At 52.6% G+C, this 17,330-nt stretch overlaps 1 protein-coding gene across 2 annotated transcripts; it reads left to right on the top strand.

Moving 5' to 3' along the window:
- The first annotated feature begins 1,889 nt into the window (after positions 1–1,889).
- On the top strand, positions 1,890–15,908 carry SCNN1B (sodium channel epithelial 1 subunit beta). Of its 2 annotated transcripts, XM_071570865.1 has the most exons (14): positions 1,890–1,947; positions 4,151–4,362; positions 6,428–6,746; positions 7,825–8,239; positions 8,947–9,140; positions 9,953–10,056; positions 10,507–10,670; positions 11,108–11,215; positions 12,457–12,574; positions 13,133–13,208; positions 13,393–13,450; positions 13,920–13,981; positions 14,359–14,434; positions 14,850–15,908. In XM_071570865.1, exons 3-14 carry the CDS (start codon positions 6,436–6,438, stop codon positions 15,213–15,215), a joined length of 2,052 nt encoding a protein of 683 aa, XP_071426966.1. In that variant the 5' UTR covers positions 1,890–1,947; positions 4,151–4,362; positions 6,428–6,435; the 3' UTR covers positions 15,216–15,908. The 2 variants fall into 2 exon arrangements, with proteins under 2 accessions (XP_071426966.1, XP_071426967.1); XM_071570866.1 differs by lacking the exon at positions 4,151–4,362 and having other exon boundaries at positions 1,900–1,947.
- Positions 15,909–17,330: the final 1,422 nt, after the last annotated feature.

The following is a 17,330-nucleotide window of genomic DNA, read 5'->3' as shown; positions in this document are numbered from 1 at the left end:
GCTGGGACTGGAGAGATTTCCTCCATGCAGAGCTGTCCTTGGGCTCCAGCACAAGCAGCTCTGCTCTTTTCCTTCTGTATATCCAGACCCAGCAGCATCACAGAAAAATGCCTTCTCCATTTGTACCTACTGCAGCCAACATCAAAACGTTTTCCCCCGTCAGACAAATTTAGGAGCAGTTGGTATTTTTGAAGCACGGCCGATCAGGTGGATGAAACCACTTCCAGGACTGATCTTCCCTGTGGATCTGGTGTCCCAGCTGTATTTAGCTGCTGTCAGCAGTGCATCACACCAGCAAACACTCTGCTGTGAACACAATGCCTGGGGTGCAGGGGTGCTTCCCCACAGGGTTTCAGCTGTATTTTCAGCAGTAGGTTTTTGCTTATGAAATAAACTTTCTTATAAACAAGTGTGAGACAAGGGAAAGTCAAGCCAAACTCAAGGTCATTTGACTTTGCTGGCTCTGCAGCTGATGTTCCAAAGCCCAGAACAAATGCCACCCGCTCTATTTTGAGGGCTGGAGCTGCCAGAGGTGGCAACAGACATTGTTCTTTGGGAAATCAGCAGCGATAGGAGGGCAATTACTGTGACAGGACAGAGGAACAAGGTAAGTCCTGGTCCATCAAACCTGTTCGTTCCAGCTTTCCCTGGAGATACTGCTTGAACACAATCCCACATTCCACTCCTGACATAATGACACAAGGAACACTTGTGGGAGTTAAAAATAAAAATCCCTTTTGTTCCCAAATAAGAGAACACGGGGAGATTTGTGAAAGTCTGACCAAGTCCTGATTGAACAAGAACCTGCCATTACCTTTTCTAACAAGAGGCAATTGCTCCTGTGTACAATGCCCTGTTCTCAGTTGTGACGTGATTTTGAGAAGGTTTGTACATGTTCACTGTTCTGTTGTGAGGAGTTGATGTCTCCTCCATCACTCAAGATGCTCAAGGTTTTACCTGTGAGCGAGTCTGTACAGCAGTGCTGGGCTGAGGGACCCCAGCCCATGGCACACAGTGGGCTGGCCCTGGGGCAGGGAAACAGAAAATAAATGGGGGAGTGTGTCTCTCCAGCCCCACTGAGGGATGAATTACAGGTTAAATCTAAACGACTCCCCCCAGCTGCACGCTGGGGACATCCCAAGCACCTGCCTGGCATGAAACCCTGCCCCACTGCTGCAAAACTAGGCAGAGATCGGGTGTCAAAAACCTGGCACCAGGGACAGCTGACACCAAGGAAGGCAAAACAGCAAGGTGATGTCCTGGCACCAGGGACTCCTCAAACCGGACTGAGAAGCACACTGTGACCTGCTGCAGTGCAATGGCCACCAGACCTGAGAACAACTTACAGCACCTAAAGGGCCTCCAAGAGAGGTGGAGAGGGCCTGGAGTGACAGAACAAGGGGCAATGGCTTTAAACTGACAGGGCAGGGTTAGATGCCCTCTGATACTGGGGAGAAATTTCTCCCTGTGAGGGTAATGAGGCCCTGGCACAGACTGACCAGGGAAGATGTGTCTGTTCCATCCCTGGAAGTGTGCAAGGCCAGGATGGAGCAACCTGGGCTAATGGAAGGTAGAAAGGGGTGGGACTGGATGGTCTTTAAGGTCCTTTCCAACCCAAGTCATTCCAGGATTCTATGGTTCCCAGGTCCTTTCCAACCCAAATAATTCTGTGATTCTGTGAGGTTTGTGCCACTGATCCCGTGCTGTCTGTATCTGGTGGTCTTGGCATGATGGGAGTAGGAGCAGCAGAATCAGCTGCCATTTCTCGGGGTGCGTTAGGAAAAAATCAAAGCAAGATTTCCAGGACCCAGGACTAGCCAGGCAGCGACTCCAGCCGGCGGGAGGGCGGGTTGAGCCGCCCCGTCGGGGCGGGCCGGGGCGGGCCAGGGGCGGCGGCGGGGCCGGGGCCGGGGCCGGTGTGTCCGGGCAGCGCTGCCGGAGCGGCAGGTACGGGGGCACCGGGGGGAGCCGAGGGGGCCAGCAAAGGGGGCGCGGGGGCGGTGCCGGCCGGTCCCCTTTGGCCCCGAGTCTCCGCCGGGGATGTCCGTCTGCATCTCTGGGCAGCCGCGCATCCCTCGGCGGCGCGGCCGGGAAGGGACCGGCGCGACACGGCTGCTCGTGGTGTCTTTAACACTGATGCAGACCTGAAGTCACCCGATCTCTGCCTGGTTTTGCAGCAGTGGGGCAGGGTTTCGTGCCGGGCAGGTACTGGGGATGTCCCCAGCGTGCAGCCGGGGGTAGTCGTTCAGATTTATCCTGTATTTACACAGGGGCGTTCTTTAAGCTCTTTGATAAAAGGGAATGGGAACAAACCACAGCTTTGTGGAATAATTCAGTGTTTGGTTTGGTGTTGGAAATGTGCCATCTCACCCAGGATGGTGTTTCCCAGTGAGACAAAATATGGTACTGAAATCCTGGTGGATGGAGTTGTTTGAGCCTGGGGATTTGCTCCTTTTACATTTCAGGATTCCTGTTGTTCCTTACCCAAGCAACAGAGTTAACTCGACAATGGGATCCTCCTGGCACATAAGGAGCATAGCTTGTCATTGTCCTAGGAGAGAGGGACATCGTGGGAAACACAGAATCATGGAATGGTTTTGCTTGGAAGGGACCTTAAGGGTCACCTTGTTCCATTCTGCTGCCACAGGCAGGAACACCTTCCACTATTCCAGGTTGCTCCAAGCCCTGTCCAACCTGGTTTTGCACAATTCCAGGACTGGGGTAGCCACAGCTTCTCCAGGCAACCTTTGCCAGGCTCTACCCACCCTCACAGGAAAGAATTTCTTCCTAATATCCCATCTAACCCTGCCCTCTGGCAGTGTGAAGCCATTCCCTCTTGTCCTGTTGCTCCAGGCCCTTGTCCAAAGTCCCTCTCCAGCTCTCTTTAGGCACTGGAAGGTGTTCTAAGGTCTCACCAGAGCCTTCTCTTCTCCAGGCTGAACAACCTCAGCTCCCCCAGACTGTCTCCAGAGCAGAGGGGAACACAGGGTTAGGCAAGGCAAGAGGGGACAGAGTGTCTAACACACAGCACAGAATCAGGCAAGTGCTGTCTAAGCTCCCAGACTGTAAATACTTCTGGAGTGCTGTCCATGTGCCTGCTGGGGTTGGAGCCTCGGAGGCGCCTGCGTGGATTGGAGCTGTGGGTGTTGGGGCCAGCACTGCGGCTGTGGCCACTCTTCCTGCACACCCCCAGCAAGGCAGAGCATCTGCTGGGAGCTTGGACCCCACCTTGGCATGGGCTTTCTTTGCTCACTGACACGTTACTGCTCCACTTTTCAAACTGGCAACCTGTAAACTTGTGAGCTAATAAAGAAGATTCCTCTAATTTGCAAAAGATACCACTAGAGAGCATAAATGTCTTCTCTAGGGAAACAAGGCCTTTCCCTCAGGGGGAAAATGTCAGGTGAATAGCTGGTCATCACAGGGGAATGATTCTGTGTGTCCCAGTAGAGAAAGTGCTGAGCAATCACAGTGTCATCAGGCTGATAGTGCCAGGGTAGTTTTGTGGCCCAGGTCCCACCCTGAAGCTTCCAGAATGTGCTGAGTTTATCTTATGCCTTTATTTCCTTCAAGGAGCAATTGCCCTAGGAAAATCCCAGAGGAGATTCAACTCAGTCGGCACGATCCTTTCGTAATGTGGGAATCTGATCTCACCATGAGGTGGAGGAGTTTCAGCTGGGGTGATGCTGGGGTGAGGCAGAGCTGGACTTGGCAGGACAGGGAGGACACATCTACAGCACAGAGAAACCCCACTGGAACCAGGAACAGTTTTATCTTAGGATGACTTCAGTCATAACAAGGATGTGGGTGCTGCCAGGAGAGGGGCCTGTGGCACCCTGTGCACTGCAGGGTCTCATGTCCCTGGAGGCAGCTCCTAAGGGTCAGTTCAGATGACCGTGGTGTGACCAGAGCAGCCTGGAGCAGGACACAGATGGGAAGTTGTGCTGGTTCCCTCGAGCCAGCTGCAAAGGATTCAGGGTTCTGTGTCCATCAAGGGGGTGGCTCCTCCTGAGTCCCCAACCCTGCTTGGCTCCTGCTCCACCACCACTCTGCTCCCACACTCTGGAGGGGCTTTGGGAAGGGTGGCAGTTGCCAGTGAACCGATGGAGGGTGGATCTTGTCGTCCCTCATTTGTCACTTCTCTGCTCAGGCACAGCCCTCTGATGGGGCAGAGCAGGACCTGCTCCAAGTTGGCACCAAATCTGGCACCAACCTCCCTCCAAGCAGCTCCATCCCCCGAGCACTGAGTGCTGTCCTGGGGAAGGAGCCCCCATAACAGAGGCTTGGGCAGCTCACCTGGAGCAGCTTCCAGCTGTGAGAAAGGAACACGAAGTTTGTTTTGGAAACTCTCTGGAAATAAAGGTAAGAAGAAAACAGTTAGAGAGAAAATACATTGAAATAAGTAATCCAGGAACAATCAAGTGCAGCTTTTGCTTCAGGCCATTTCTTTTATCCAATATGAAAAGAAATAATAACTTCTTCCAGCAAATGTAGATTGATTAGTGACCCACAGAGACACACGTGGTGATTCCTCCATGGCAGGAGCCCATGCTCTGACTGGCCCAGTAGCTGGTGACAGCAGGGACAGCCGAGGGCACGTTGCCAGCTGGGACCAGAAAAGGGGGATCCTGCTCCACACAGGGCAGGGGGGGTTGAAATTTCAATATGATCTAAATCTTTTATTGGATTTCTTAAAAGATCGAAAATATTTCCTTATCTGCCTTGCTGGGGTCCCCACATTTAAATGAGCTCTGACCATTTGGTTCTGTGCAGCCAAGGAAGGGGCTCAGGCATGGCAGCCATCCCTGTTCACTGTGGGAATTCAGCAGAGGCTGAGGTCTGGCTCCTGTTCTCCTTATATCCCTGCCCAAAACCCAGCCAGGGTCTGGTGCAATGTCAGCTCCTTCTGTAAGTGAATGCCCCTCAGGCAATGGCAGAGGAACCTTTGTGGCACCAGATCACAGAGGATGAGCTGATGAGCTGATGGTGTGGGGAGTCCAGATGGTCCAAGTCCCCAGACATGTGTTCCTTGGGGAACAAGATCCGTTCCTGTGTGAGTAGAGCCTGCCTTTAAATCTTAGAAGAAGCAGCTGGGGTTGTTCTTTATGAAGTCCTCTCCCATTGAGGTCCCATGGTGTCACCTACATGCACTGTCACAGGTAACAGGGATACAGTGAAAACCATCATCTCTCTTTGCATCATGGAATGAGACTTAAAAAAATCTATTGGGTTTCATACTACTATCAAACTCTGTATGTGCTACTCAGGAGATCTTGCAAATCTGGCCCATAGATCAAGGAATCAGTATTACTTCTTCTTTTCTTTGAAAAGTACAAAGGGCTCAGCTGCTTCCACTCTGCAGGGCCTGTGTGCACCCCTCACTGCCTTCTGGACCTTTGTCTGCCTGCAAATAATGCCATGTCACTCTTGTTCCTGCCCTGCCAACTGCTGCTCCTTAGTGAACTATCACTTTGTCTTCTGGCTCTGTTCCTTCTGGGATGGGGGCTATTCCCAGCATTAATCTTTAACTCTGCTCTCTTGCATCTTAAATCTGAAAAATGTTCCAAATGGCTGTCTCAGGTTCATTTTGAAATCCTGCCTTGGGATGTTAAGGTTTAGTAACACAGATTCTCACCTTAAAATAGCAGCACAAAATGTTCTATTTACTCACAAAATGAATGTCAAGTATGCAGCATCCCTCACCTGAGGGGGGTCAGGTCATACTGATAGTATCTGACAGACAAAGGAATTTGGTGGAAAAAAACCAATCCTTTGTAATTCCTCTGGCAAGCAGCAGCCCGGGACAGCATTCCTGGTCCTGGCAATGGTGTTGCTGCTTCCAGCCTCTCTTCTCCTGCCCCTCCAAGTGCTGGGCACACACTAATGCTTCTTACCTTTAAGGGAAATTGTCTTAAGCCCCTTGTGAGGCTGAACCCTGAATGCTTGGAGCCTGAGCTCTACCTGAGCCAACTCCTGCATGTACTACTTGGTCCACCTAGTGTTGGCTGAGGCTGGGGATGGTATTCCAGGTGTTTCAGCATTCCCACTCCCTGACCAGCATCTGGTCAAGCATTGCAACACCGCAGGGCCCGTGGCCAGCGGTGACTCAGGAGTCACCAGGCATGGACATGTCCTGCAGGTTCCAGTCACTCAGCTCCAGTGGGGCCAGCAGGGACACCAGCATTTGCCACCTCTGGAGCTGCCAATCCCAAACCTCCTCCATGCCCCCCAGGAGGCTGGGGAACATGTCGCTACCAGGACACAACCCTGCAGAACTTCCACGCTGAGTTTCTCCTGGGTATAAACCACGTCCATGCCGTTGCAGAGCCTGTCTCACTCCTGCTGTGCTGAGAGTAGAGGTGCACCTGAGGTGGCACAGCCCTGCTCTTCCACAGAGCTGGTTTGATGTCTTTTCTTCTGCCCACAGGCAGCAGCATGAACCTGAAGAAGTACCTGGTGCGGGCACTGCACCGCCTGCAGAAGGGCCCTGGCTACACCTACAAGGAGCTGCTGGTCTGGTACTGCGACAACACCAACACCCACGGCCCCAAGCGCATTATCAAGGAGGGGCCCAAGAAGAAATTCATCTGGTTCTTCCTAACGTTGCTCTTTGCATCCCTGGTGTTCTGGCAGTGGGGGATCCTCATCAACACCTACCTGTCCTATAATGTCACCTCATCTCTCTCCATTGGCTTTAAGACCATGAAGTTCCCTGCAGTCACTGTCTGCAATGCCAACCCTTTCAAGTAAGTTTTGATTCACCAAATTTACCCATCTGGGCCCTAACCCCTCAGATACACTGCCAGTGTGAGGTACTGCAGGCCTGGTCCTGTCTCAGATGTCACTCTAGGAGCATCAATTGACTCACCAAGTGGCACTAAAAACCAAATAAAGAAGAACAATACAAAGGTGAATGGTTCAGGACCAGAGGAGTGTTTATCTGCCTACAAGTTCTGGATTTCATCAAATCCCAGCATGGTCTGGGTGGGAAGGGACCTCAAAGCTCATTTCATTCTACTCCCTGCCATGGGCAGGAACACCTTCCACTAGACCAGGCTGGTCCAACCCCTCTCCAACCCTGGCCTTGAACACTTCCAGGGATGGGGCAGCTACAGCTTCACTGGGCAACCTGTGCCAGGGCCTGCCCACCCTCATAGCTGAGAATTTGTTCCTAGCAAAATTTCTCTACAGTATTAGTCACTCTAGTGAGGGTTTTTTCCTCCCTGCAAACCTTCTTCAGCTCATTAAAAACAACAGGTTCAGCTCACCTCTCACAGCCAAAATCAGTCTTTCAGTCTTTCCCCACAATTCCTTTCCTTCCCCTTCCTCATCATGAATGTTCATTTTATTGCTCACTCCTCAGTCATTAAGAGCTGGTTACACAGTCGTGTCTGCTGGGAGCTGCAGAGATAGAACTCAGATGTGATTTCAAAGGAGTCCCTGATTTTTGCTAGAGTTGCTTTAGAGTTGCTTTAAATTCATATCTATGCAATAGTGCAGCCCAAGGCAAAATGCTCTCAGCCAACACAGGAATTGCTTTGGGGTAGTTTTTAATCTGCTTGCTAGAGATGTTTTGTGTAAATTGTAGTGAATTACTGAACTAAAACCAATTCAGGCCTGTTTACCCTCTCACTGCCTTTCTGCCTGGCTGCAGCTTGATGTCCAAGCTGGCTGTGCTCTGCATGGAGCCTCCCATTGCCCTCCAGTGAATTCCAGGCAGCAATTCAAGGTCCCCAGAAAAGTCCAGGCCAGTGGTGTGGCAGGCAAGCTGGCAGGTGTGCCCAGCACCATGACACTGCCTGGTGACAGCTGTTTGTCCCTCAGGTACTCGGAGGTGAAGCACTTGCTGAAAGAGCTGGACAGGCTCATCGAGGCAGCGCTGGAGAGGATCCTGCAGCCCACCCCAGGGAATGGCAGCGAGAACGTGTCCCCACCACTCGACCTGGAGCTCTGGAACCAGATCCCCCTGGTCCTCATTGATGAACACAACAAAGATAACCCCATCATCCTGGATATCTTTGAGACCAGCCAGACTGCTGAGGGCAATGAAACTGCTGCAAGCAATAAAACTGACACGGGCTACGAAACTTTTGGGGACAACCAGAATTCTGCAGGAAACAAATCCGCCATGAGCAATGAAACCACTGCGGGGAACGGAACCACTCTGGGGTATGGAACCACTGCTACTCCTCCCAACACAACGACAGAAGAAAAGAAGTACAAGTTGGCAGTGAAGCTGGTGAGGGGGGTCCTGTGAAGACAGTGGGCAGGGGTGAGGGATGGGATGCTCTGGGCTCCTTGGCAGGGATGCAGTGTGGAGATTTGCATCTCCTCCCTATCAGCTGCCCATGGTGACTCTGCCTCAGGTCTCTGGTCTGACTGTGCCAGGGCTGGGGGCTGCCTTTGCCCAGATTCAGCCCCTGCTAAGGGCTGAGCCCAGGGCAAAGCCAGGGCAGGGTGCTCCATGCAGGCTCCCAGACACCAGACATCTTCACTTCTTTCTTGGGTTGGCACCCAAAATGCCAGGGAGAGGCTGTGACTGCTGCCCCAGCCCTTCTCCTGCTGTGGTCCACAGCTCAGAGGCACACAGTGGCCTCGTGACCCCTCACCCCTGCTCCCAGAGGGGCTCCAAGGACCCTGCCTGAGCAGACCTGGGAAGCTGGGGAAACTCCAGCCTTAAAGGATTGGCCCCAAAGGGATGTTTTCTGTTAGCTTGTGGAGGTCAGCCTGGGACCGATTGAAAGCCTGCCCGGATGGGAAACATCCCTGGGGAGGGACCCTGTCAGCACACAAAGTGTGACAGCTGGATCGTGGCTCCATCTGGCTGTACCTTGCAATTCCTGGGACCTGCAGGCAGGGCTGGCACCCACCCGAGCGTGTGGAGAGGGGGGTCCCACCCCATGCCATCCCCACAGGGGCTCAGACCTGCGTGCCCTCTGTTCCCAGTGCAGCCACCAGGGCTCTGACAACTGCACCTACCGAAACTTCACCAGTGCGGCGCAGGCGGTGACCGAGTGGTACATCCTGCAGTCCACCTCCATCCTCTCCAAGGTCCCGCTGCACGAGAGGATCAGGATGGGCTACCAGGCAGAGGACATGATCCTGGCGTGTCTCTATGGGGCCGAACCCTGCAATTACAAGTAGGTGCACATGAGTCCCTTGCCCCTTTCCATCCCAGCAGGAACAGGCAGCCCCCCAGTGGCACAGCAGAAGGTTTCTTTTCTCTTTTTAAGGTATAAATCAGCTAATAACAAGATTGGTGCTGGTCCTCAGCTATAAAAAGACTTGCCAGCAAGTTTCTGGATGTGATCCTGTCCAAAACGGGTTATTTTGGGACAGTGCTGGCTTGAGCTTGAGTTTTGGTTGGGCTGTTTTGCTCATGACATATCAAGACTAACAGCACTGGGAGCTTTCCAGGGTATTCAGAGGTAACCAGGCACTGAGTCAGCATAGCTGGCACAGCAGCACAGCCCCAGTCACACAATGCATTTGAAACATCTTTGTTGCCTATGAACCCCAAATTCTTATCACCAGGGTGAGAAGGGGGAGCAAACAGCAGCACCCCAGGCTTGGGGAGCCCTGTCCCTTCTGCAATGCTCCTGCAACAAGGGGAACAGAGAATTGTTACCAAGGCACGAGCTGTAACATGAGCCCAAATTGCATCCCACAGCTCAGACTGAACTGCATCTCTCACCTGTGTGACTGTTCTTCTCCATCCCAATGGAGTGCCATCCCCAGGGCTGTGTCCCAGCACACACCTGTACTTTGCTTTGCCTTTTTTTCAACAGCAGATTGATTGATATCAGCTGTAATTCGTGTGGAGGTGTTCAGCAAATGGGGCAGTGGGAGGTGAACCCCAGCACAGCTGCCAAGCACTGGGCCCACCACTGCATTTTCTCACACCCCTTCAGTCCTCCCAAGAGTCACAGTTTTATGTGTATGATTCTTCCAGGAATTTCACCCAAATCTACCACCCAGATCACGGTAACTGCTACATCTTTAACTGGGGCATGGATGAAGAGGCGTTGAATTCTTCCAACCCCGGAGCTGAGTTTGGTAAGGGAGCCCTCAGTAGCTGAAAAGGGGCTGGAGGGACAGATGTGGGCAGTGTTTGTCTGTGTCTTGGTGCCCATTTCTGTCACTCGGGACAGGTTTATCATTCGGATGTCACTGGAGCACTGAAGCAGGGAGCAAGGGCTTTCCAGAAGGGACTAAGCCCAAAAGGGAAATGTGCAACACAGGAATAAAGTCACTACAAATGTTACATGTAGCAGAAGTGCAACATCTGGATAGTTGAAATATCTGAGGCAACATCTGATTCTTCCCAGCTATTCCCATTCTGGGCATTCACCTTCATGAGAGTTCCTGCACAGCTCATGCTGCTGTGGCAGCCAGACCCCAGCCCTTCTCCAAGGAACAGAAGGGAGAAGAAAATAGACTTTCTTTTTCCTAAAGCTTTGCCTTCTGATGCAGTTCCTGTTCTGAGTGTTTTGTCTGATGTCTCAGGGCTGAAGCTGATTCTGGACATCAGTCAGCAGGACTACATCCCCTACCTGTCCTCTGCCGCTGGGGCCAGGCTGATGCTGCATCAGCAGAAGAGCTTTCCCTTCCTCAAGGATCAGGGCATCTACGCCATGGCTGGGACAGAAACCTCCATCGGAGTGCTGGTGGTATGTGTGGCATTCCTTAGGAGCAGATTGTCTGAGAATAATGTTATCTGATGGGACCAAAACCAAGTTTGCTTAAAGTCTTGGCTGAACTGGCTCAGACCAAAGGAATCAAGGTACGCACCAGCCCAAGGCTGGAGCAGTTTAATGGAGGGTTTTATGTAACTGTCCTGGCCAGGTGCTGTATTGAGGCCAGACTATTGGGCTCAGGTCGTTGTTGCCTCTTCCTCTGGCATGTCAGAAAGTGCTTTGCTAAACCCTGAACACCTGCCTGGATCTGCCTGGGGAAGAGGCTGCAGCCCTTTCAGCTCTGATGCTGCTGAAACTTTCATTTTTTCCACAGCCAGCAGGGAGCACAGGAATTGTAGAGTCTCTGGAAAATGCCACAAGGACCTGGGGAGGAGCAATCACCAAAGTTTTCTGTTTGCATTTCCTTCCAGGATGAGCTGGAGCGGATGGGCTATCCCTACAGCGACTGCACCATGAACGGCTCTGACGTCCCTGTCAAAAACCTCTACAGCCAATACAATACCTCCTATTCCATACAGGTAAAACACCCCTGTAACTCAAACAAAAGTGTTTAGGAAAAATCATGAAAGCACTTAAACCTTTGGCTAGCATGCCAGGTAATTGGGATGAGAAAGTTGAGTGTTTGTAAACCTTGAATCTCTAGAAAATTGGAGTGCAAACACTAAGCAACAGGTTAATTCGTAACAGGCTGTGCCAGGGGGAGAGGCAGCTCTGGAGGGTGCAATCCAGCAATGAGGGAAACACTCAAAGGGTTTGGGGTGATTCACAAACGCACCCAGAGACTGGCAGGGCTTTGGGCTGGCAACAGTTTTATATTTCTGCCTTTATATAATGTAACAACTGGACCACTCTACCCAACTTTTGAAGATGCTTGTGTAAGATTTGAACAAACACTCAGCAGGATTGCGTTATTCCCTCAAAGTGCTAACGTTGGTGGAGTTCTGTGTCCATGTAATGTCACTTCAGGGCCCTTTCAGCAAAACCAGGCTCTTCCCTCTCTCCCTGACTGCTCTGAACTCTGCAGACCTTTCGTATGACACAGAAATTCCCTGCTTGTCCTACCTGCAGCTGTGAAATTTATCTTCTCATAGACTTTGCTATTGCTTTGTGCTGCCTCATCCAGAATCTCACTCCAGCCTTGGATGATTAACTCACGCCTCACTCAGCTCATGGCAGTGCCTCAGCCACCTCACATGTGGCCAAAGCCATAGCCACGATCCTCCAGGGAAGAGCAGCAGCAGCAGCACAGAGATCATTCACATGTTTGAAACCCACTCTTTATGCTGAAGGATTTGGAAAGCCCTGGCTTTAAAGTGTAAAACCAGCCATTTGTCAGTGTTTTGTAAAGCCTGGAGAGCACAGCCCTGTCTATGGGTGTAATGGAACATTTGTATTCCCTTTTGGAAGCTCTCTATTACTTCCATCAGAGCCTAAAACAGTTGAGAAATGAGCAGTTTCTTGTGTGAATAGGAGGAGGCGCTGAGTGTGAGGTCTCACCCATGGGAAGGTCCCACAAGGGGCCTTAAAAACTCCAGTGGTTGGAGTGGCTGAGGGAGGTTCTGGGCAGGGACAGGCTCTGGCAGCCCCCACTCTCCTGCACCTTCAGCCCTCTCTGTCTGCAGCCCCAAAATCATCCCTTCGGTGCAAAAGAGAGGAAATTCCCAGGAGCTGAGAGATTCCCACAGCCAGCACTGCCACCAGCAGTGCAGAGGTGCCCAAGGGACCAGCCTGTGTCCGAGCGTCCCTCTTCCCTCTCCAGGCGTGCCTGCGCTCCTGCTTCCAAACCCACATGGCTGAGATCTGCGGATGTGGCCACTACATGTTCCCTTTACCTGAGGGGGTGAATTACTGCAATAACGAGGATAACCCAGGCTGGGGTAAGAGCACAGCCAGGGCTGCCTGTGGCCTCGCTGGGGCCGGAGCAGCCACGGGACGTGCTGCTGTCACTGCAGCTGCTGAACAGCTTCCCTAAGGGACGTGTCCGTGTGGCCACTCGGGGCAGTGCTGGGGAAAAGGAACCAAACCTTGGCCCTGGCTGAGGGAGCTCCTGGTACCAGAGAGAAGGAACACAGGGGAACACTCCTGGCCTCTGTGCCCAGAGAGTTGGGGTCCTGGAGCAAACTGGCCCTGGCAGGGGCAATGGGGGTCCGGTGCTCCCTGGGTGACACAGCTCTGTGTTGGCAGTGGCAAGGGCTGTGCCAGGCAAGCCACCTACATTCAAACTGTCTGCAGAAAGTTACAGTTTATTTTAATTTATTATTAAATTGTCTAAGTAATTTGTCCAAGTTTCTCAGGGAAAGGAGGATTGGAGGGGAACACAGCAAGTCTGTGCTGTAGGGTCACACCTAATATCTTTTTTGATAAATGAAACTGATACAACCCAGTAAGCATCTCCTTATCTAAACAAATACTTTGATTTTGTTTTCACCAAACAGCATATTGCTATTCCTCACTGAGATCCAGCATAAAACAGCGACAGATCTGCATTGATTCCTGTAAAGAAACATGCAAGTGAGTACCTGAGCCTGAGCTGGTCACTGTGGAGGTGGAGGGAGATCACATTTCAGGTCCCATCAGTCCTGACCTTAAAGCAGCAGCAAATTCTGCAGGGGTGGTTTGTAGTGTGAGAATTGAAGTTCCAGAGACTTCAGGGAAGGGGGAACCTCTGTAATAATGCTCTCCCTCCCCCCTGCAGTGACACACAGTACAAGATGACCATCTCCATGGCAGACTGGCCATCAGAAGCCTCTGAGGTAATCCTGATTTCTTGGTATGGAACTGACATTAATGGCTCCCTGTTCCCAGCCACACGGACACTCATTATTGTCAAAGCTGATATCCAGATCCAAACACCTCTTTGTTGAATTCCACATTTTTCACACACAAACCAGCAGCAGAAACTGGGGCACAAGGTGGGAGGAGGGACCTCCCCACAGCAGCTCCTCCATCCTGGGGTTCTGCTCCAAGTGCTTGTGACAGCCCAAGACTGATCACCCACCTTCCACACCACATGTCCATGCAGTGCAGGGAGGGCTTCCCACAGGCTGGTGCAGGAGCACCCACCTCCCCTCTGTGGCAGAGCCCACCCACTCAGCTCCACAGCACCCTCCCCTGCTTACAGGGCTGGGGTTGCCTGGGGTGGGACACGGCATTTGTGGGGCTCCGTGCTCTTCAGGAGCACAGGAGGTTTCTGCTCCTTCTGAATAGATTTTGTTTTTCTAGGACTGGATTTTCCATATTCTGTCTTATGAAAGGGATATGTCAACAAATGTGACTCTGGACAGGTGAGTGAAAGGAACAACCACTTTATCTACTCTGCTGAGCCTGTTAACATCAGACTGACACGAGCCTTGGCTCTGGGCCAGCGCACGTGTGTGTGAGAGCAGAGGAGGACAAGGTCTGGCGCGTGTTCACCTGGGAGACACAGAAAGCAGATCCAAAAGACACTCCATGCATGTCCTCTGCTCTCCAGAGGTGCAAACCAGGTCAGGCAAACTCAAATGTGTTAAGTAAAATCAGCATTAAGGGCAGCTCCCATGGCATAACATTTGTTCCTTCGTACTTACGTCTCAGTGTCCATCTGTCCCATGGTCAGGCTGGAGCAGAAGTGTGGGTTGTCCCCAGCCCAGCGTCTCACTGAGCTGGTTTTTGTTCCTTACAGGAATGGGATCATCAAGCTGAACATTTACTTCCAGGAGTACAACTACCGCACCATCTCAGAGTCGGCCGCCACAACGGTGGGTGCCCATCCCAGCCCTTCTGGCAGGGCAGACACAGAAGCCAGTCAGCCAGGACTCAGCTCCCTGGGGCTAATCAGCCCTGGCCAGAGATGCCCCTCACCAGGCAGTCTACCACACCCCCCAGGGCTGCTGTCTCACACATTTGCTGTACTGAAGTGGACAAAGCCACCTCCACTGGTCACTGGTCAGCTCACAGCCCACAGTTCCTTCCTCCCCTGCACCTCCCATCCCCATCGCCAGCACTGGGGAGCACAGCCCCACAAGGCAGCACCCACACAGCAGGGCACGAGGCTGGCAGGTCCCAGGTGCAAGGGCATCACCCATCTTGGCACCAGCCCAGGGGGTGATGGCCTGGGGGGTGGACTGGAGACAGGGCTCCACCTCCTCGGCTCACTCCCCTCTCCTCCCACAGATCGTTTGGCTGCTCTCGAGCCTTGGAGGCCAGTTTGGGTTCTGGATGGGTGGCTCAGTGCTGTGCCTCATCGAGTTCGGGGAGATCATCATTGACTCGCTGTGGATCACCATCATCAACGTGATCGGCTGGTGCAAAGGCCTGAAGCAGAGGCGGGTGCGGGCGCGGTACCCAGACACGCCCCCGACGGTGTCGGAGCTGGTGGAGGCTCACACCAACCTGGGCTTCCAGCACGAGCCCGGGGGTGCCCTGCCCAGGGACGAAGTGCTGGCCCCCGAGCCCGGCACGCCCCCCCCCAACTACGACTCACTGCGTGTGCAGCCCCTCGACAGCCTCGGTCCTGACAGCGACGTGGAGACCGAGTGAGCAGAGTGCCCTGTCCCTCCTGCCAGCCACCACTGGCCAGCTGGCACTGCCCTGCAGAGTGTCACTCTCTGAGCAACCATCTACGCTCCATCAAAGTTAGGAGGGAACTAAAAAGCCCTGGCTGTCCTCCCCCTTGACTGATCACTGGGAGGAAGTGCTGCCTAATAAACCCTGCAATAAACCTCTCCAAGTCAGGCTCTGGCTCAGTGTGTAGAGCTTGTGTACATCAGTATTGCTGTAAAATCATTCACCACTTCTCATTACCAGGTGGGGAGGAAGCAGTTCCCAGTGAGCAGAGTGGGGTGGTGGCAGTGGTGGAAGGCAGAGGACAGGACATCCTGACAGTGAATGCAAAGTCATGGCCTGGTGGGTCATAGAACCACAGAAGGGTTTGAGTTGGAAGAGACCTTAAGAAGCATCTCATTCCATCCCTTTCTCGAGCTCTCTTGGATGTAGAGACACATGTGTGTTCACTGCAGCTGTGCTACACTCTGGGTCAGACCCTTGGCATGGGACCAAAGCTACTCCTGACCTCTGGGGTTGCGATATGTCCATCCCCAAATAACTACCACAGAAACAGAGTGAAAGCTGAACCATCCCTTCACTGCTGGAGCCCGCAGGTGCCCCACTGTGTTGCTGCCCAGGGCTTGTACCACTTTTGGCACAGGTGGGAACAGCTGTTAAGTGTGTGCCAAGGACAGGCTCCAAAAAGCCTCAGGGGTGGGGAGGAAGCATCAGCCTGTTTAACAGTACCACCTCTGCAATAAAATAATTAAAAGTTGCCTTTAGTTTCCTTTCTGGCAGCATGGGCAGTCCAGTGCTGGCAAGATGTTCATGACAGCAGTTTGCAAGGATGGGAACATACTGTGCTTGCCCCGTGGTGAGGGCAGTGGGAACTTTGGTAGTCCCTGTGAGGCCGGGGGCTGAGTGGGGCAGTGAGCTCAACCATACCCTGGCCAGTCCTGGCCCTCAGCTTTCCCAGGAGCCCATCATGACCCACCAAGACCTGCCTTACTGAAGTACTTTTGCAAAAGTTCAAGAGGAAACATGATTGTGTGGCTAAATCACGTGCCCAGGAACAGGATGTTCTGGGCACAGTGCCCAGCGCCGGGCAGCCGCAGCCAGGGGGGTCTCCGTGACCCTTCTGCATGTGAAGGTCCCCAGCACGGGGTGCTCTGGTGCAGAGCTGCTGGGCAGAGCAGGCTGAGGCCCCTCCAGCTTCCCTCAGCAGCAGGGGATGCAGTCAGGCCAGTTGCCAACAACCACCAGCAGCAGGACCAAGGAACTGGGGAAGCAAGGACCCAACATCCTCCTCTCCTGATTCAGTGCTCGTTGACAAAAACCAGCACTCTCTCCAAAAAACACACAACAGAGCACTTTGCTTAAAACATGGGGAATGCTGCAAGCAAGAACCTGGGCATCTCCTCCCACGTTCTCACCAACAGACAACAGGACACTGGGACGGGCAGCAGGTCCCAGCCGACTCCGTCAGCTCCTCACACCTTCAGCCCCAGCCAGGCACCACTTGCCCCATGAGAGGCAACAGCAGCAGAAACCCTGGCAGTGATGAGCAGGGGAAGGCTGGGAGAGGCACCACCAGTGAAATTCATCTCCTCAAATCAAGAGTGAAGGGAACAGAATGTTCTCTGCAGGACAGGACAGCTCACCATTCCTGTCACTGCTGGTTTATGGAGGCATCTGACAACTCATAAAACTGGGAAGTGTCTCAGATGGTTGGCTCCAGCTCTGTTCCAGTCAGACCCATGGCAGATGTGAGCCCAGCTCAGCAAAGAGGTTTCCTGCTGCAGTGACAGTGCAGGTGCTGGAGATGCGACTGGCATTCCAGTTTTGGGACCTCTCTGTATTCAGCTGTCTCCTAAGAGAGCACACTGAGGCTAGATGAGATGTTTTATACAGATCTATGTAAGAAACACTAATAAATTTCTACCAGGAAGCACCACTTTCCTTAAATTCCTTAAAAACTTCATGCCTTTTAGTAGAATACTGAAATTGCACCGAAAACAACCTACAAAGCTGGTTTTATTCTCAGGGTCGAGTTCGATCAAGCCTCATCTACCAATTGAAGAGACTCTTCCTGGCTTTGTCATAACAACA

This window comes from Pithys albifrons, chromosome 16 (genome assembly GCF_047495875.1).
Source record: "Pithys albifrons albifrons isolate INPA30051 chromosome 16, PitAlb_v1, whole genome shotgun sequence".
Classification (NCBI taxonomy): domain Eukaryota; kingdom Metazoa; phylum Chordata; class Aves; order Passeriformes; family Thamnophilidae; genus Pithys; species Pithys albifrons.
The sequence above is the reverse complement of the archived record's forward strand: the minus strand, read 5'-3'. Positions and strand labels throughout refer to the sequence as shown.

Bases quoted from the DNA above. Each gene is read 5' to 3' on its own strand.
- SCNN1B (XM_071570865.1), top strand. From the start codon at position 6,436: ATGAACCTGAAGAAGTACCTGGTGCGGGCACTGCACCGCCTGCAGAAG. The intron at 10,671-11,107 runs GTATGTGTGGCA...ATTTCCTTCCAG, and splicing joins CCTCCATCGGAGTGCTGGTG to GATGAGCTGGAGCGGATGGG. The intron at 14,435-14,849 runs GTGGGTGCCCAT...CTCCTCCCACAG, and splicing joins CAGAGTCGGCCGCCACAACG to ATCGTTTGGCTGCTCTCGAG.